The 21,547-nt window shown below is 33.9% G+C and overlaps 1 protein-coding gene across 5 annotated transcripts in view; it reads left to right on the top strand.

Moving 5' to 3' along the window:
* The window catches only part of PLCZ1 (phospholipase C zeta 1), a 46,524-nt gene that overhangs the window by 3,613 nt on the left and 21,364 nt on the right, over window positions 1-21,547 (top strand). For 4 of the 5 annotated variants that reach the window (XM_031597815.2, XM_031597814.2, XM_031597817.2 and 1 more), the window contains 6 exons: window positions 327-561; window positions 4,174-4,375; window positions 8,526-8,670; window positions 10,031-10,183; window positions 18,903-19,130; window positions 21,278-21,434. In XM_031597815.2, the coding sequence (XP_031453675.1) occupies window positions 327-561; window positions 4,174-4,375; window positions 8,526-8,670; window positions 10,031-10,183; window positions 18,903-19,130; window positions 21,278-21,434 (1,120 nt within the window). The remainder of the gene's footprint in view (window positions 1-326; window positions 562-4,173; window positions 4,376-8,525; window positions 8,671-10,030; window positions 10,184-18,902; window positions 19,131-21,277; window positions 21,435-21,547) is intronic. The other variant, XM_031597818.2, reaches the window with a different exon arrangement.

The following is a 21,547-nucleotide window of genomic DNA, read 5'->3' as shown; positions in this document are numbered from 1 at the left end:
ATATGCACAGTTACATATTTTGGTAGAAATTTTTAAAGGATACATTACATGAAAATTTGGTTCTTATTTCATTTTTCAGATCACAACTTGATGTACATTGTATGTATATTTAAAATACTATACTTACAATTTGGTTCAGTTTTAACACAGAAGGACAAATCTAAACATTGCAAATAAAAGAATATAATTTGATAATGTATTGTAGCCACTGTTGCCCTAAGCTTTCTCTATTGTTGTAATTCTTATAATATTATAACAGACTGGTTTATCTGTATCTTTTTATTATTGTATATCTTTGTGTTGACTGTTTTTATTTTTGTTTTCAGAAAACAGTCGACAAGCGGAAGATACATACTATTAACATGGAAGACTTCAGAGCAATTTATCGAGCTATTGTACACAGAAATGAATTTCATGAAATTTTCTGTGCTTACTCTCAAAACCGCAAATTTCTTGCTGACACCGAGCTCATTGAATTTCTCAAAAAAGAACAATTTAAAACTGAAGATGCTGAAATAACTGCCTTAGAAGTTATTTTGAAGTATGAACCCATTGATGAAGGTATGCATAGTTGAAGTATTTGATTTCTATCTCTAATTTTTTGTGCTTTTCATAGACAGTTTATACTGCTGAATACTCACCTGACTATGCAAACTGGACATTTTAAAAAAAAGTAATGTAAGCAAGAATATTATGTCTCTTGTATAATATCATTTGTAAGCACATGTATCAAATATAAGTTTGTTTTGAATGATCTGATCAGAAAGTTAATAGCTGTAAAGTGGTTAAAAGAACAAGAATCTTTACTCAGTTAGTAAACACATTTGTAAATATAATTATATATATTTTTTAAAATTTCTGATTTACATTAGAGATTTAAGCCAAATTTTTGTTTTTCTTTAACTGTGAAAAAATTGTTTATCCTGTTATTGGAAATAATACTGCTGAGTGAAATAATAGCTGTCTTGTTCATGCTTCTTTGACTGGACAAATACTCCCACTCAAACATATTTAGTAGAAAGTTCCAGATATGATTGACACGATAGTTGATTCATACGGTGTCGTGATATACCGTTTTGTGCAACTGTCATTCTGAATTTGGTGTAGCATATTCTTCATCAAGATGATCTGTTAGACTCATCTGCCAGCCTTGTCCTGTATTTTCGAAAAGAGAAAAGGGCAGATTTTGACACAAGATTGACTGGTTTGCTAATAGTAACAACATTATCTGATAAACTTAGTAGGCCTGGTATGTCACGATGATGATAAAAGCAGTGACTAGATATATACAACATTAGTAAGTCAATTGTTAACATTTGGTCCATTGTTAACATTTGCGTTCACAGAGAGATGAATTTTCAATGTCATTGAGTGACATAACTCTAAATTATTTCTCTGCAGATCTTGTATTTTGTTCAGAAACAGTACAGAATACACTGCTCTTCTATTTTTATTATACAATTTAAATTTCTAATGACAAAATGCTGCATTAACAGATTTGTGTGCGTGTACGCTGAAGTTTGCATTTTTGACTGAAGGACTCATTTATGAAAGTGATCATAGAAATGGTGAATATGTGAATCATCTGACAGTTAACTCTTACTAACAGTGAAATGTCAGTTTTGTTGCATACAAACATTCAGACATCTCTCCATTCTATTATTAATTTCATATAGAAGTTTTGACTCATTAACTGATATTAAAGAAACCATGTTATGCCAACCAAATGGCCAAAGGGGCTTTATCTTTCTTAGGTTTAGTATAGTTTTCTTTAATTATTATTTGTTTCTCAAAATTCAAATTTTGCATGAATTTGATCATTGAGACATTGGTACATTTGTCAGATAAAGAATTTAAGTAATCTGGAATGTCTTTATTAATTAAAAAAAAATTAGGCCATAAGCTCCTTAGGTGTGTTTGTATGTGCCACCTACACTCCATTTATATAAAAACAATATTTTAGACAGATTTGCCCAACATTTTATGAAAGCTGAATTTCATTATTTCTTTCCACAAAGAAGTTGTAAATTAAGAAAGTAGGAGGAGATGAACTCTAAAAAATATAGGCATATAATATACGTCTTTCAAAAAATGAAATCATGCACTGGCCATAATTCCTGTGATATATCTGTATTTTTCTATATAGCAGTGCTGAAATTTGCCTTAATTGGGCTGACAACAAGAGAAAAACAAACTACTTTTTACAACAGTTTTCACTGGAAAAAAAAGAATATTAGCAATAAATTGTGTTTCAGTCTATCTGAAAAGGGAAGACAAGAAAAAAGCATTGAACTTTGTAAACAAGAAGCATCTACAAGAAGACAGAAATCTTCCCCTGCTTTCACTTTTTATTTCTACACCAAATGGATATGTGTTTACTAAGTACTGCTAATGGAGAAAAAGATTGAGATTCCACTAGGGAGATGCATAAGGCCTTGATGAAAGCATCTTTTCCCTGTGGAAAGTTTATGAAGATGTATTCCCATTTCTTTTAATATAGAAAAAGAAAGTATCTGTAAATGCCCAGAAAATAGTATGGCTGTGCTATTTATCAGAACTTAAAAAGCATTGTACTTGCTTTCTTAACCAATTTTGATATCTTCATCAGACAAAGATAAGAGTGGGTTCTAATGAAATCCAGTAGGTTTCCTTCACTGGTAAGAGAGTTATGAACTAATAGTATGAACTAACAGTAGTAATAGCAACAATTTAAGCCCTCTTCTATCTTAGACTCTAAAAACTGTGCCCTTTTTTACTAAACAAGAGGTCTTCTCTGAAAAATTATTTTAGCAGATGATATGCTGTTCATGATCACGTGATGCTCTTTTGCATCTACACTTACAGAACTATTAGTGCAAAGTCACTTTTTCACTGCTTACCAATTTCGATTTACAAAGTTGCAATGAATTTTGATAGCTCTCCAGAAATAGGACTTTAGTTGTATGCAGGTCAAAGATAGCAGCTATAGATCCCTGAGAAAAGAGTTGTAAATGAATGTAATGCAAGGTTTTGTAATAAGATATATAAAAATGCACGTATTTTTTGTCCAATGATGAGATAAATGAAATGAACTCTGAAGCCAAGGATCTTGTATGCTGGCTATCAAAGTAATACATATTTACCTTACAAAGTAATGATTCTAATTTAAAGGGACTATATTAATGCATTTATGTAAACATATGTTGTCTTCAAGAAAAAACTACAACCATCTTTTATTTATTTATAACAAGAGTAACCCAAAATAATATAAAAGATAGTGAAGAAACTTGGAAACTCAGTTGTTAGCATAACGTACTGTCTGATTACTTATTGCTTAAGCATCACTATCCAACTATGGTGACAAAAGTAAGTTTATTTTGCAGTCAGAACTGGGAAAAAAATCCCTGACTAATTCAAACTAGGCTGTGCTTTGAATCAAAACTGACATCTGAGATTATATCATTTGCAAAAGAGTTACATTTGAAGCATAACATTAGAGCAACAGTTGGCAATATAATGGATCTGTTTGTCATTAATTCAGTTAAATAACAAAATAAATGGGATGACTATCACTGGTATGAAGGCAATTAGCATGATTTGTTATAGATGCAGTAATATAATGAGCTTGATTTCAAATTCATCTTTGTGGGCAGTAATTTATATTGTTAAGATGATATTTTTTTATTTCGAATACTTCCAATCAAAACATCATTTTATCATTAGCTATTTGGGATTTTCCACCACTTAAGATGCTTGATGTTAAGAATCATAGTTTCTGCAAGATTATGAATAACGTTTTAAAGAAAAATTCCATTATTTTCTACTGAATAAAAAATCTGTTTGTGCACTGATGAGCATGTTACTTTCCAAAATTAAACACCAACTGTTTTATTTTATATTTACTTAGGACTGTTGCAAACTTTTTTTTCTAAAATCCACAGGAGTAGAAAAACATAAGAAGACACTAATTTACTCTCATAATTTAGAACCACATCAACACCAGAACTGTACAAATCTGACATTTGTGTACATATTGCTTTTTATAAATTTTAAAATTGCAGAGAAGTGTTGGGCTGTAAAATATTTAGCAATGTTCTGAATTATTTACTAAAAATTATGAAAAATACACGGATATAACTAACAGCTTAGCTTCACACCAGATTTTTTTCCTTTCTTTTTTTCTTTTTTGAACAGTTAGGAAAAGAAGACAATTGTCATTTGAAGGGTTTATAAGATACCTGAATTCAGAAGACTGTACAGTATTCAGAAAAGAGCACCGGACTGTCTACCAAGATATGAACCACCCATTATGTGACTATTTTATTTCATCTTCTCACAATACCTATTTGGTATCTGACCAGCTAATAGGACCCAGCGATTTAAATGGATATATCAGGTATTCAGATGTAGGGTTTTTTTTGTTTGTTTGTTTTTAACCAATATTGTAAATGTTCTCTGGCTTTTCAAAAGTAACTCACAGGTAATGCTTTTGGCAATAGCCATTGTGGATGCAAGCGGAAAACAAGAGTCTTATTTTATTTTGTGTGTAATCTTTCCAATATATTTACCAAACCACTTGATAATAGGCTGGAAATAATCTATTGTTTCACCTACAGCACATAACATTCTCTTCATAGCAAAATAAATCTATAGCATGCAGCACAGTATATGATTTAATCAGTTTTTATTCTCAACATACCATGAAAAAATTACAAATAAAAATAAAATTCCTGGGCCAACTCAGTTCTGATCAGAATACAGGACATAAGTGCACACTATGTTGCTGTGTGTCAAGATTATCTGTGATTAGTGTATATTGCAATGCAGTCAATTTGGAAACAGCAATGAAATGGGACAAAGGTCTTATGTGGGCATTATAGTAGCCAAGGGAGAGAAGAAACTGTTCAGTTGTGCAGCATATGACTCCAAGAGCAGAAGGAAACAAGTATTCCTTATGACCAAGATGCATTTAGCAGAAATAAGCAGTCGGAGAAAAAGGCTTTTACATCTGTCATGATTTTGGCTGGTATAATTAAAAGTCCTGTGAAATTTTTTGTTTGGTTGCTTTCTAGATATTCTCTAATGGCTTGCAGTCATCACAACTATTTCTAGCAGAATTTAAAATTATATAAAGTAAAAACTGTGCTGCTTAAAATAATTGCAAACATGATATAAAACCTTTTCATTTCCTGTTTTTCTATGGGTATTAAAAATATTGGAAAATATCTGTCTAGATGCATCTTTAAGATATGGTTAACATGTAAAGGACAGGACTTAAAGGACAGAATAAAATAAGGTAAAATAATGTTCATAGAATCACAGGATCATAGAATGGCTTAGTTGAAAGAGACCACAATAATCATCGAGTTTCAACCCCCCCTGCTATGTGCAGGATTGCCAGCCACTAGACCAGGCTGCCCAGAGCCACATCCAGCCTGACCTAGAATGCCTCCAGGGATGGGGCATCCACAACCTCTCTGGGCAAACTGTTCCAGTGTGTCACCACCTTCTGAGTGAAAAAATTCCTCCTTATATTTAACCTAAACCTCCCCTGTCTCAGTTTAAAACCATTTCCCCTTGTCCTATCACTATCCATTCATGTCAACAGCTGTTCCTCCTCCTGTTGATACAATTCCCTTCAAATATCGGAAGGCCACAATGAGGCTTCCCCAGAGCCTTCTCTTCTCCAAGCTAACCAAGCCCAGTTCCCTCAACCTTTCCTCACAGGAGAGGTGCTCCAGTCCTCTGATCATCTTAGTGGCCCTCCTCTGGACCCGTTCCAAGAGTTCTGCATTTTTCTTGTGCTGAAGGTCTCAGGCCTGGCCGCAGTACTCCAGATGGGGCCTCACAAGACCTGAGTAGAGGGGGACAATCACCTCCTTCTCCCTGCTGCCTGACCCTTTTTTTTAATGCAGACCAGAATATAGTTGACCTTCCGGGCTGCAAGCGCACACTGCTGGCTCATGTCCAGCTTCTCATCTACCAGGACCCCCAAGTCCTTCTCAGCAGGGCTGCTCTCAAGGAAGCCTTCTCACAGTCTGTATAAATACCTCGGATTGCCCCAGCCTAATTGTAACACCCTGCACTTGGTCTTGTTGAACCTCATTATGTTCACATGGGCCCACTTCTCCAGCCTGTCTAGCTCCCTCTGGATTGCTTCCCTTCCCTCCAGTGTATCGATTGCACCACACAGCTTGGTGTCATCTGCAAACTTGCAGATTGTGCATTCGATTCCATCGTCTATGTCATTGATAAACATATTGAAGAGCACTGGTCCCAAGACTGACCCTTGGGGGACATCACTTGTGACCAGCTTCTACCCTGACACAGAACCATTCATCACAACCCTTTGGCTGCGACCAGCCAACCATTTCTTTAATCCATCGAACAGTCCATCTTTCAAATCTCTACTTCTCCAATTTATAGAGAAGGATGTGGTGAGGGACCATGTCAAAGGCTTTGCAGAAGTCCAAGTAGATGACATCTGTCTTTCCTCTGTTCACTAATGCCACCACTTCATCATAGAAAGCCACCAGATCAGGCAAGATCTGCCCTTGGTAAATTCATGCTGGCTGTCTCAGATAACCTCTAGTATGTGCCTTAACATGGTAACTAGGAGAATCGCCTCCATGATCTTTCCAGGCACAGAGGTTCAAGAAATGCTTAATTACAAAGGCTGGCCTGAAAGTAATGTCTTTTTTTTTTTTTTTTTTAATGTTGGCCCACAATCTGTCAGAGACAGATGTTGATGGTATGGCAGTAGAGGTTGAATCTTCCCATCAGTATTCCGTCACAATTTGTTGTCATGTGACAGATGGCAGCAGAAGGACAGTCTGACAAAATGGTGCCTGACATGGAAGAGCATATGAAGCAAAAGTGTGTCATTCAATTCCTCCAAGCAGAAAAAATAACACCCACTGACATTCACAGATGCTTGCTGAACGATTATGGAGATCGTTGTGGATGTGGATGTGAGGTGTGTGACCCTTGCTTTTCAGCAGTAGCAGCAGTGACATGAAAGACAAGCCACGTTCTGGATGGCCATGCACGTCTGTCACATCACTAAATGAAGAGCACCTCAATCAGCTCATTTGCATGAATCTTCTGATTATGACCAGGGAACTGTGTATGAAGCTGAGTATTGGTTTCAAGGTGTAGGAAAATGATGGTGGCAATGTTGGAATATCCCAGTTTGTGCCAGATGGTTCCCATGAATGCTCACACAGGAACGAAAAGAAGACCATATGCAAGTTTGTCAGGACCTATTGAACCAATACAAGACATTACTGATGATGGGAGGCGTAAACACTGTGAGCCAGAGTCAAAACAGTAGTCTGTGAAGTGGCAACATGTGATTTCTCAATTGAAGAAAAAGTTAAAGACAGCCCTCAGTGGCTAAAGTGGTATACACTGATTTTTGGGATAGGAAAGGAGTGACTCTTCAGGAATTCCTGGAATCTGGAGGAACCATCAACTCTGACCACCACACCAGAATGTTGACAGAGATGATGGCCTGGACTTCTAGAGTCAGGCTAGAGAAGAAGTCAATCTTTCTCTTGCAAGATGATAATGGTAGGCTCCATACCAGTTGGAAGATCATTGAGTGTGTTGTCAATCTTGTTTGGTCTGTCCTACTACACCCACCATATAGTCTGGATTTGGCACCTTCTGACTTTCATCTGTTTGAACCAATGAAAGACTGATTATGTGGGCAACATTTTGCTAGCAACAACTTTGAAACATCTGCTGGTGTAGATTTTTACAAGTGTGGCGTGCAGGCTCTTGTTCATCAGTGGCACAAATGCACAGCAAATTATGGTGTCTATGCTGAAAAAATCATGTTTAACAGTTGAGAATTTGCTCTATCAGATAGTGTGTTTGTATTCTTTGTCATAACTTCCATGGAAATAAATAGGAGGCATTACTTTTGGAGCTACCTACATAGTTGCAAGGCAAATGTTAGAAACCTAAGTGATTTAAGGGGAACAATTAACCTACTATAAATTGAAGCAGTAAATTTAAGGCATCCATGAAACTTTAGCCCTATCTCTTAGAAATTAAGTCCGAGGGAAAACAGCTAAAGAATATAACAAAGAAGCAGAACCTGATTCTTTAGGTGTGATGGTAATATACTAATCCTTTTAAGTATGACAACTCTTAAACTTTCAGACACATCATGGAATAGTAATAACAAAAAAAAAGTCCTCTCAAGTGTTTCTTATTCTATTCTAAGCATACATTTACCAACATTCCGAAGTCTTTGCTTTAAAATGTTGACTCTCTTTTTCAGTCTCTTAATGAAGGATATTCACATAATCTATCTTCCTCCTTAGTACACTAATAAATTTTATTACCTAATATGCCTAAGATGAACAGCAGAAAATAGAGCTCGGTCTTACATCTTTATAACTTCCTAAGATTTATCAGTTATGATTATAGACTAGTATTTTTGTATTTTATGTGCTTGTAGGCAAAAATATAGTGACATAAAAAGAAATGAGGTGTTTTCCTTTTAACTGTAAATTATTTCCTTTGTTCTTTCAAAGTGCTCTGTTAAAAGGATGTCGTTGTCTGGAAATTGACTGCTGGGATGGCTCAAACAATGATCCTGTTGTGTATCATGGTCACACCTTAACAAGCAAACTTTCATTTTCTTCTGTAATTCACGCAGTAGACAAGTATGCTTTTGCGGTATGTACATATACATTAGTTAAAATGCTATGATGTTTTAATAAAGCCTACAAATATACTGTTATCTTGAGATTCTCAGAGGTAAAAAAAAAACTCACAAAACTGAGACAGTCTTTGTAGAATGAACATTGCTAAAATAAATTACAGTAAAACTGTAAAATGTTTATTAATTTTGCAGTTTCTTAGATGGAATTCTTACCTAAGATCATTTAGTCAAGGACTGAAAATGAATTGAACAACTATTTCAGAATCTGTCTAATGTTTTACTTTCCTACTTTATATCTTGTCATACATTTAATTCACTTGTTCTTCTGTTGTTAACACTGTCTTATATCCTAAGCTCGATTTCACAAAATAGAGAAAATATTAGACTGGAACTTAATTTGATATTTATTCTGTTTCCATTTCCACTTTTTTTTTTTTTTTTTTTTTTTTTTTTTTGGTACTCAATCTGTTTATAGGCTTCTGACAAAACTTCTACTGAAATGATGTCCTGCAAGACTGCTAATTTAACTCACATAATATATGTACATATGTATGGTCATACATTAACGTGGATTTGTATACACTCACTATATAGTCTATTCAGATTTAAGCTGGTCTTCATCAGATGTCAGATAAATCTCACCTATGTTTGCTAGTAAATAGTATATTGTATTAAAGGTATAATGTAGACTTCATTTAAGAAGTGGAGTTATAGAAAAAGATGATAAAATTATATCAAGAAATAATAGTTCCTATCAGTCTAAACTAATATGTGCTTCTGATAGTGGTCACTAGCAAATCCTCAGTGAAAAAATGTTAAAAATTGAATAAACATAGAATGATTTTTCCTTTATAAACTGACAGTTTAGATCCTACCCAAGCAAATATTTTAGCCATTAGCTGATGGCTTATGAAAATTATTTATACAATTGAAATGGACATGTCTCCTTTGAGGCATTCTCTGAATTTCACCAGATTTCCCATGTCTCGCTTGAGTACTGTGATGGGTAAGAATAGAGTCCCAAGAAAATATTGTGACATTATTAAAAACATGGCATTGCTTTTTTTTTCTTTTTAATCTTCTAGATTTGTTTCTCCTCTTAACTTCCTGAGGATGATGGTTTTTTTTTTTTTTTTTTTTTTTTTTTTTTTTTCCTCTTCTTTGGATTTAAGTTACTATTTCAACTATTCTTTCACTTTTCCATAAGTATTGAGAGCTTTACTATTCTGTAACTAACCTGAAAAAGCAAACACGTTTGAAATATTTTGCAAATACAAGGAAAATATGAATTACTAAAGGGCCTTCTGCAATATATTTTTGGGGAACTTCTTTATATTTCTTAATCATAAGAGACTTTAAATTCTATTTTTTTAGGCATCTGATTATCCAGTTGTGCTGTCTTTGGAGAATCACTGCAGCCCTAAGCAACAAGAAAGGATGGCACAATATTTACTAAATATTCTAGGTGACAAACTTCTTACTTCAACAATTGGTGACATAGCGGTGACTCAACTACCTTCTCCTGAGGTAATAATATTGTATTTTGCTCTGTGAAAGTTAGTGAAAAAAATCTTGCCTTTTTTTTTTAACTCTTCTGGAACTGATCATTTGCATCTGAATGGACTTCAGATGGTAAAAAAATAAAAAAATAAGCAACACAAAATGCAGAAAAATATTTTCTTTAAGAAATAAATCATACAGATTGATGAGAATTTTAGTCTGCAGAAAAACATTCCAGTACCACGTTGAAGCATGTATTCATAAAATACTAACACAATAACATTTTTTTTTCAGAGGTCTTTCATGTTGAGTTCACATGAATCCAATTTCTGGTGCTTTGTATATGTTAAATGTTTTATTTTATTTTATATTCAAAAGCAGCTAACTTTCCAGCGCATAAATCTGTCTTCCTTAAAGGCAGATGCTTTTTCCTGTGTTTAGACTACCACATTTTTACATAGGACTGCTTCTGTAGAGGAACCACACTATGATAATTTAATTCATATTAAGTCATAGTCTAAAGAAATTACAGTAACTTCAGTGTTGGTATTTGGTTTTTAATATGCAGTTTTATTCAGTGTTAGAATGGTTCTCAATGACAAGATGCATTATAGCTGCCCTGTTTTCATATAAAATAAAAAGCAACCTATAAACCTTAGTTGAGTTACTTGTCAAAGATTCTAGAAGTTTGGAATCTGAATTCTGAATCTGAGAGCTGTGCAAAAACCAGATTTTTGAAATTGAATTTTGGAAATTCAAAGTTATGAGCAAATTTTCAGGTTTTTCTATTAAAAAAAACTTCAAGGTTTCCACTGACCTGTACAGTCGATATTTTGAAATTAAACTGAATACATCCTCTCCTCTCCTCTCCTCTCCTCTCCTCTCCTCTCCTCTCCTCTCCTCTCCTCTCCTCTCCTCTCCTCTCCTCTCCTCTCCTCTCCTCTCCTCTCCTCTCCTTTTTTCCTCCTGTCACCTCCCCTCCCCTCCCCTCCTTTCCCCTTATTCCCTTTCCCTCCACTCCTGTCCCCTCCCATCCCCTCACTTCTCTCCTTCCCTCGCTTCTCTTCTCCTATTCTCGAATCCATTATTTGAAAGTTCTAAAAGAGGAAACAGATTGTAAATTTTAAAACAAAGTTATGCTTTAAAACAAAAAAAAAACCTATTTAAATCTATTGGCGTACCTGTTATTGGATAATTTATCTTAGTTCCTTAGACTAAAAAAAAAATCCTGAATTTTAATGTTGTTTTAGAAATGGAAACCTAAATCTACATATTTTTTGGTTGTGTTGACAAAAGTGTTCATGGAACCATTTCACTGAGTTCTGTTACTGCAAAAACACTTTCTCTTATTCTTTGTGATTCACCCTTAGGCAGTCTTTCTTATGTGGTGGCTTGAGACCCCAGGGATATGAAGTCAGAAAAGGCAATTAGATGAGGGTAGAAAATTTTAAAATTCCCATTGTACCAGTTTTTGCACTAAATGTTCTTTCAAGAACAAAATATTTTTTATGTCTTGTAACATAAATACATGCATGCAAAACAGTCATTCAGGCTTGCCACTGACATTAGCAATATGTAAGATATAGTTTTCACACTTCTTTACAGTAACTGAAACAATGATGCAAATGCAAATGTTTTGTTTCAAAACGAGGATGAAACTGTCTTAACTGTGTCAACATACACGCAGGTAGAATTTGGTAAAGTAATTGAGAAGGAAAAAACATTTTTGAAGTAAATTGTTCAAAAGATTTGCTACAGTATTATAATACTACTATATTTTCATAGCACTGTTGTCTTAAATCTATTTAGTACATCTTTATAAATTTCTCATAAACATTTTTTTTTAGATTGCAGTAAAATATTTTTATACCAGTACCCAGTCTCAATTTGCAACCTTGAAAGCACTGTAAATCATGGAATTACTGGATAGTTTATGTTACAAGGGACCTATGGGTCCATTTCACCTTGCTCCTGTGCTCAAGCAAGGACACTCACACACGGTGCTCAGGTCCGTGTCCAAATGGCTTTTGAAGATCTCCAAGGAGGAGAATCCACAACCTCTCTAGGCAACCTGTGCCAGCGCTCATTCATCTGCATAGCACAGAAATGCTTTCTAGCATTCAGAAGAAATCTCCTGTGTTCCAGTCTGTGCCCACTGGCTCTTTTCATGGTGCTGGATACCACTGACAAAAGCCTGGCTCCATCTTCTTTGCGTTCTCCTTCAGGTACTTATACACATTGATGAGATAGACCCCTCCTGAGCCAGCTCTTCTCCAGACTGAAGTCCCAGCTCTCTCAGCCTATCTCCACCTGTCCACATAAGAGAGGTGCTTCAGTCCTTTTGATCATCTTGGTGACTCTCCTTTGGGCTATTTCTACTATGGCCCTGTCTCCCTTGTACTGGGGAGTCCAGTGCTGCACAGAGGACTCCAGATGAAGCCTTGTCTATACTGAGTAAAGTGGAAGGAGCATCTCTCATTACCCACTTGCAATAATTTGCTTAATGAAGCCAAGAATTCTGTTATCAACTTGATGATAACATGATCAACCTGATGTCTACCAGGACTCCTAGGTTCTTTTCTGCAGCTGAGTGCTCCCCAGCATACACTGGTGTCTGGAGTTGTTCTTCCGCACGTGCAAGCCTTTGTACTTCAAATATAAAGGTTTGCCTAAAAACATCTCAGAACACAACTACACTCAATTTAATTGATATTCAAATATTATACATCCTCCATAGCAACCACAGAATCATTGTACTGCATCTGAATCACGGAGTCACTAAATTACATACCACAAATAATATATCTATGGGAGATGTTGCTTTCAAAATGCTTTTCAGAAGAGAATGCATACTTCAAATTTCCATAGCTTAGAGTTTTCTTATGTAATGTCTGTAGAATTTATGTCTGAAAATGTATTGATGGTTTCCACAACTGGTCCTCATTTAAATGTATGCTGTTCATATGAGATTCATGATATGTGAGATTTATTCTGCAGTAAGAATTACCTGAATAATATCAGTGTCCTCATCTGATTTTCAGAAGTCTGAATTTAATAAATCATTATGCTGAGAGCAAACAATTCACTTAGTTGTTCTGAACATTTTAAAAAAATAAGAAATTAGTATTTTATTTTGTAGTAGAAATTTGTAGTTATGGCTAAATTTGTGAACTGAGTAATAAGCTTGACTTTTGACTTGCATCTTTTTGAAGAAGCACTTTTAGTCTGTGTTGAATAGAAATAGCTTCATCACATCCTTGAAACTAGAGGCCTTGTGCATTTAAGGTCTGGGTAAGTTCATTGTCATGAAAGTGAGCCGAATGCTTGACTTATTCTTAAGTCTGCTTTATTTAAATGATATAAAAGAAATATTAAAAAATCAGAAATTATCAATTAAACACACTCCTGGTGGTAGAGATTCTTAATTGATAATACCAGTAGATTTGTCACCTACATAAGTTACTGCTCCACTTTTTTTTTTATTTTATTTTATTTTATTTTATTTTATTTTATTTTATTTTATTTTATTTTATTTTATTTTATTTTATTTTATTTTATTTTTTTCAAGACAGAAACTGGCAGGAATAGGTAAGAAACTATTTCATCTGGTACATGATTCTGTAGGAACCCAGCAGATAAAGCAGATAACCAGTTAAGCCAGGATGTAAATCACATCAGAATTGTTAATACCAGTAACAGAAGACATAGGTTTTTAAGCATGACAGTCTTCTGATTTCCAATAAAGATCTAATAACATATATTAACTGATAGGATTGCAACTGTAGTTGCTCAGACATGGGACTGATTCAACAGCATAAATAGTGCTTATTAGCATAGCTCAAATACAGTAAATGCACTTAATGAAGACAGAATATAATCTATTAGCCTGAACAACCCATCTTTAAAAAGAAATCCTAACAATAATGTGGTCAAATGAATTTCAGTTTCCTACATGAGTACTTTTACTAGCAAATTCTTAACAGATGAATACATGTAACTCTGTTATACCAAAGAAGACAGGAAAGTTTTTAATTTCTATTTTGAAACTTCCCTGTGTGAATCATCTGTATATTATCTGTATTTCTGTGCACACCTCTGTCTTTCAGTAAAAATTGAAATTAAAAAAGAAGAGATTTAAAATAAAGTAAAAATCAGAAATTTTGAAAGGAAATGGCTATACACTATAATTTATCCTACTAACTATCTTGTCTTTGCAAGGATTTACTAACAACCTGCTTGTAGGATCCGTCCAACATTTGACTCGTGTCTAACCAGTTAATCCCTCCTTCTCTTATTTCTCATAATATCTTTGGCAAGGACCTTAGCAGCAGCTTCTATCCATATCATGAGACTGAAATATTAAGTTTCTAGGGTAGAAATCCTCATTTTACAGCTATTGTTGTAACTAGTTTTGTTTATCCTGTCAAGGAGTACATGCAGCTCATGCAAATCTTCCTATTTTCACTAAATCTCAGTGTTTTTTAAGAATTCAATGCCCTATTAAATAGTGAAAATCAGATAGTTAAAAGTGCTCCTGATTTATTTATTTAACTCAGAGTTCAGACATTACTGTTGTTGGTTTCAAATATCTCAATAATTGAAATCTATAAGCCTGTCAAAAGACATCCATTCAAAATTTTAATAAGCATGATTCTATTCTAGAATCATTAAAGAATTCTGTTTGTCTGTATGTTTGTCTGTTTGTTTTAACAGTTGTACTTAGCAATAGAGTCCTGATATTTACATTCAAGATACATTTTGACAATGCCTCAAAAGTTTCTTCCATGTTAGGCTTAATGGAAGGTGTCTTATATTTGCCCTATATCAATATTTAAGCCAGTAATATAATGATTAAAATAAAAAATATATAAAGCTTTATACTGACTTTAACTTTATAACTTAGCAAGATTTTAGGAATTCAATATTGTTAATAAAGTTGATCAGAGAGGAGAGAACATGCCAAATTTCTACAGATATTCTTCTCATTTTATTTTTTGCCTTTTGTTTTTCTGAGGCTCCTAATATAAACATTAATTGCAATGGTCAGAAGGCAGTTTTGCCTGACCCATTTCAAAGTACTTTCTCTGGGAGTCTTGTTTTACTTCAGCTGTTCTGATTTATGTTGTACACTGCATTAACCAGAAGACAATTTAGAACAAGAACTAGGTTTTCTTGATTTAATTATTATTATTATTATTTTTCCCAATTGATTGCACCTGAAGGTTCTAGTTTAAGAGCCTTGAGTGACTTGATAAGGCTCTGGAGAGACCTCATTGTGGCCTTCCAGTACTTGAAGGGAGCATACAAACAGGAGTGGGAATGACTGTTTACAAGGGTGGATAGTGATGGGACAATGGGAAATGGTTTTAAACTAAGACAGAAAAGATTTAGTTTAGATATTAGGACGAAGTTTTTCACAGACGATGGTGACGCACTGGAACAGGTTGCTCATGGAGGTTGTGGATGCCCCATCCCTGGAGGCATTCAAGGCCAGGCTGGATGTGGCTCTGGGCAGCCTGGTCTGGTGGTTGGCGACCCTGCACATAGCAGGGCGGTTGAAGCTCGATGATCATTGTGGTCTTTTTCAACCCAGGCCATTCTATGATTCTATGATTCTGTAATTCTACAACCATTATGATCCAGGGAAGGTATATTATGCTTTACATATTTACATTTTTAAATATGTTTGCACTTTATAAATTCATAAATAATAAAGGTATATTTTTAAAACAATTTGTATTTTATATTTAAATTAAAAAAAATGAAATTATAGTGGATTTTCAGACTTTCAGCTCATTATTCGCTTAAAAGATTTAGACACGTTTGTACAAAAGGATCTCAAATGTTTAGCACAACTGATTGCCAATTAAAGAACTCAAATTTCACAGTCACAGATTTTGTAACCATAAGTTTGTTATAAGTACTTTTGAAGATCTGTTTGAAGCTCGAATTTAAAATGTGTGACATGTCTTTTTCAGTTCACGGTTCATTTTCAATGATTTGGGTTAACTTTTATTGGAACCTACTTATAGCCCAAGATTTAAAAAATCTCTTTTTACTACAGCATTTTCTGTAACTGTTTTTTTTTAAAGAATGTAATGACTTTTAATTGCTATTTTTATAGTAAAAAAAAAAATATGTTTTTTGTACCTGAGGATGTTTATCACTTTTCTGTAATAATAAGTAAATCAACTTAGAAATACCTTAAAACTTTATGGTCTCTTTTTATACAATCATACAAATTATGATCTTTCTTAAAGCAAATTTACATGCAGTATATCCAAGGAAAGGTTTTCTTTCTCTTACATATCAAGTCTTTTCTGATTTGTAGAAGTAAGTCTTATCCATGAACATGAAAACATAAGACCTACTGGGGACAGAACTGCTTTTAAATATTGCAATATATAAAGATAGGAAGGAAAATTCTGAAATATAAAAAATACGAGTACTCACATTAAATCTCTTCTAAAAATAGCACAGAAAAAGAATGGGTGTATCAGTAAGAAATGAAGGAAGTGTTGAATGGCATCTTTATTCTGAATCACCCATGCAGACAGACTAATCAAACCTTACACTAGCATGACATTGATAAATATTAACTATAGGATATATCATTTCACTAGTACACTGACATACTAATAATACCAGATCTGAAGTAATAGTATCAGCAATGAAGATCACAATTCAAATAAATGGAATATATATGTTGTTCCCTACATCTCTGGTATCTGTTATATAGATTTAGTTTTATATGTATGTTTGTGTCGTTCCTATTTTTCATATTGATTTAGTGGATAATTTATAATACAGTAGTTGCTACACATATAAGTTCAGTTATGCTTTATTTATTGTGAAGCAATTGCTTCTTGTTAACTCCCCCTGCACTATAACCTTCCCCTTCACTATTGTGTATGAATCATAAGGAATATTTTTGTGGACCATTTTATTCAAGAACCTAAATTTTATTATTCATTGACAGTAACAGTGCCAGTGTTATGTCCACTGTAGAATAACTATTCCTCTGTGAAGATTATTTCATAAGTGAAATTCATACTTGTATTGGAGGCATAGAGGAAAGGCATTTATTGGAAATGATAATTTTTGTGAACTTTTTCCTAAGTCCTTTGTTACAGAAGAAGGGGTCTTACTGGTGAAAAAATACCTTGTTTGTTATACAAACAGTAAAAATTTACTAGATTAGAAAAATGATATGAAAAAGATTCATTTGAATTATTCTAAATTTCTTTCAAACCTTCAGTTAATGAAAGCATGTAAGTATTAATACAAACATTCTTTGTAGCTGTTTAACAAGACAATGTTTTACCTTTCTTAAATTACTTATATTTAATATTGCTATGGTTTCTTTACTTTTTCTCTTTATTTTCCCTTCTCCCTCCCCCCCCCCCAAAAAAAAAAAAAAAATCATGAATTTGAGCACTACGTATTATGAGATAGCTTCTCATTTCATTGCAGAATTTTTTCCTATATATATGACTGGGTACTCGTTTGATTAAAAAAAAATGCTGTACAACATCATAGCAAAAGTGTATAGAGAAAAACAATAAATATCTTCATTATTAAACCTACTAAAATTCATAAGGACTTATATATTGTTTTAAAACATTATGCTGATGGAGTAAGGTCCTCTTATTGAGTAGAAAAATTCTGCTTTCAAGTTAGTAATCTCTAAAACCATAATTCACAGGTGGAGCTACTGATTATGAATGTTCTTTTATGTATTTAAACTGTATGTATAGAGATCTTTATTTTCTCTACATAAAATGATAGTCCTTTCAGTCCATATGAAATGTGCATTTAAATATGACCCATAAAATAGAAAGACTGTCTAGTCAACAAATTATCAAAGTCTATTAATTTCCATATATAGGTAAGCTCAGTACTAGGGTCCACTGTGTTCTTGATAATAATAACATAACAACAGAAGTTTTGACATACTACAGAAGTTTATGCATCAATGCACTACTCAAACAACAGTTTTTTAGCAGTTAGGCAAAAAACCAGCTTCAAATGAGCATGAGATGAATGGCTGTGAGTCTACATAAAAAAAAAAAAAAAAAGATTCAAACTTAGTAAATATATTTTCTACACCTTACCTGACCATCACCTCTGACACTTCCTTAGAATCATAGAATCATAGAACTGCTCAGGTTGGAAAAGACCTTAAAGATCATCAACTCCAACCTCAACGTAACCAAATGTACCCTAACTCTAACAACCCTCTGCTAAATCATGTCCCTGAGCACCACATCCAAATGGTTTTTAAACATATCCAGGAATGGTGACTCAACCACCTCTCTGGGGAGCCTATTCTAGTCCTTAATAGCCTATACTGTAAAAGAGTTTTTCCTGATATCCAATCTAAACTTACCCTGATGTAACTTCTGGCCATTTCCCCTTGTCCTGTTGTCCTTATCTTCAGTATTACTTATCTTCCTCAATCCTTCTCGTATCTGCATCTGTGTATTGCAGAACTTTCTGTTTTTCCTGCTGAATTCTTAGATATTCACATTCTATCCCGTACTTTGATCTCCAGTTTCTGTTTCTGTTTGTTTTACTCGCTTTTGAAACCTGTATCACTGATACCTATATTCATTATATTGTGCTCCCTCACTTCATTATACTTCACAAATAGCTAAGAAAATGCATTAAACATCATCTAAATATGAAGTTCTACAATTAGTACATACATAATTCTAGTGATTACTGCTCAACTTTTTATCTACAGGCATTAAAATTCAAAATATTGGTAAAAAATAAGAAAAGTGGAACAATTGAAGAAACTATGCTCAGGAAAGGTCAGGACAGTCATGGTGAAACAGGGGAAGTATCTGAAGAGGAAATTACATCAAGTGATGAGGAGACTGATGAAAAAGCCCCTCTTTACCCAAAGAGTGGACTATCAAAAAGAAAATCTGAAGGTATATCTTCACATCCACCTCGAAAAAAGGCAAAGGTAAAAACTTATGTAACAGCTGAATTTAGAAAACACACAGCTCTCTGTCAGCCTTTTTATGAAAAGAAGAAAAATGCTATCTCAAAATAGAGACTATATTTAAAATATAGGCTTTATTATTACTTAGAAAAATATATTTTATAGGATCTAGAGTTTTCCTGAATCGTTCCATACATTCCAAACTGGACCATGTTTTAGTATCCAACTAAAAAAGATCTTCCCTGTGCTCCCATCCTAAATTGCACTTGCATTTTTCACTTTCCAATCTTATGCTTGCCCTTGGTGATCAGTGACACAATAGGCTCAGCTGCTTTGTTGATCTCAACATTGCTATGCATGAAGGACACTTACAGTGGTTCCTGATGATGAAGGACAGTTTTATATCTATTCCATTCTATGATCTTACAGTCTATCTTGGAGAGATCCTTTGTTCTGAATTTACAAATTAAATTAATCATAGACTTCTGGTTGCACTAGTACATTTTAAAGCATTTATAATAGAAAAGTTGTTGCAGCACTTATTATGTAAAGACATAATATTAAATACTACTTCTGAAAGAGACACTATAAAAATTAGATGTCATTTTCTTTTTGATTGTCAAATTGAACTTAAACATTTTGTTAATCAAACAGTAGCTCTCTTAACGTGGAAACCCAGAAATCCATTGATTTCAAACTACTTTGTTCAGCATTTAAAGTAGGCAGAATGCACCCAGTGTCTAGACAGTTTTGCACATCACACTGTGATTTTATGAATATACATAGGCTGCTCCTCAGGACTCAACATTTTACTAAGACACAGTAAGTTCCTCAGTGTCTTTTTTTCTCTCAATGATTTGAAGTTCAAGATCTTTACTTCTTTCTCTTTCCACTTGATAAGAAGGTATACCAAGGCAAAATTCTGAGGAAGGATGGGATAGGTGAAGAAAAACTTTTCAGATAATAGGGTCATATGTATTTATAACATCATGTTACAGACCAGAACAGATATCATGTGCATCTGGTTCAATTGCAACGAGAGATGTCTGGTCACATTTCACGTGCAAAAGAGAACATTGCTTCTGGGGTCCCACAATATTGGATTGGGAGTATTTTTTCTGTGATCCAACCCTACTGTTCTGTTAGGAGAGAAGGAGAACATTCAAATCCACAGCTGAGGTACCCTGGTGACATTGTTGAATTTGACTTCATCACTTCCTTTCACTTTGAGAGAGTTGTATTATTCAACTCTATGCCAGTAGACTCCTGTTGCTCCTCATGGGACATATCTCCAGAATAAATAATGCACTTAAACTTTGCATAGTTTATGTCAGATGGGAATTTACTTTCAGAAGTTTTAATGGAATGTAAACTTTATTGACACTGTCAGCTTTTTCTGGATACTAGCACTGATAAGCTCATACCTCTGTGTTAAGTTAAATGAAGAGGTCACATAGTACCTCAGTTTAAGAGATAATAGGCTGGTAAAATTTCCAACTCACTTCCGCTGTACACAAGCCTTTGCTTTTGCTTGCTTTGGTAATAGAACAAGACTAAATAAAGACTTTGACCAGAGAAATTTCCATCTTAATTAAGAACAGAATTTGCCTATCATCAGAGCAGTTCACGGAGGAATAATCTTTGATTGATTTGTTTGACATGTTAAAATATTCTCCTGTTATGTATTTTTCGTAGTTGAGTTTGTGTTGTCAGTACAGTGTACAATGCTTTCTACTCTTTTTTATTTCTCAAAGTACTTCCTACCAGTATATCTTTTCTGGAATTTTATGTACTAAAGAATATAAGTTGGACATATATTTAACATATGTGTAATGTTAAGAGCCATGAAAAATGACTTTGGTTTATTCACCTGTCTGAAAAGCAGGGAAATATTAAAGCTGTCCAATATTATGGCAGGTAGCACTGGAAGTATCCCTGCATCCACCCCACATCTACTGTTATTATCACAAAGACAATAATCTTAACTGCCTTTGACTGGATCAACTCTTACTACCATAAATCATATCTTAAGGTCAAATACACATTAAATGTGACACATTTTCCCACACTTTATATATCTTATTTGGTCAGTTCTTCTGAATTTTTAATAATGTAATATATATTGTGATTTTTTGTGTTCTTACGTTATTTTATTCTCTGATTATTAGATGAAGAAGATACAGATTGCCATTGAGTTGTCGGACCTTGTGATTTATACCAAATCTGAGAAGTTTGTAAGCTTTGAGCATTCAATGGCTCATCAGAAGTGTTATGAAAACAATTCAATTGGAGAGGTTAAGGCACAAAAATTTGTAAAACATGCAGGTATTTTCTTTTAATTTAAACAGAAAAATTACAGTGTTGTTACGTTTCATTGCTTAGGCATTGGGAGTTAAAAAGCTTTACAGAATTTCTGCTGTCCAATTTTAGTTGGCTGT

Source organism: Phasianus colchicus, chromosome 1 (assembly GCF_987193195.1).
Source record: "Phasianus colchicus chromosome 1, bPhaCol1.hap1.1, whole genome shotgun sequence".
Lineage (NCBI taxonomy): Eukaryota > Metazoa > Chordata > Aves > Galliformes > Phasianidae > Phasianus > Phasianus colchicus.
Note: the sequence above shows the minus strand (reverse complement) of the source record. Positions and strands in the feature narration are given on the sequence as shown.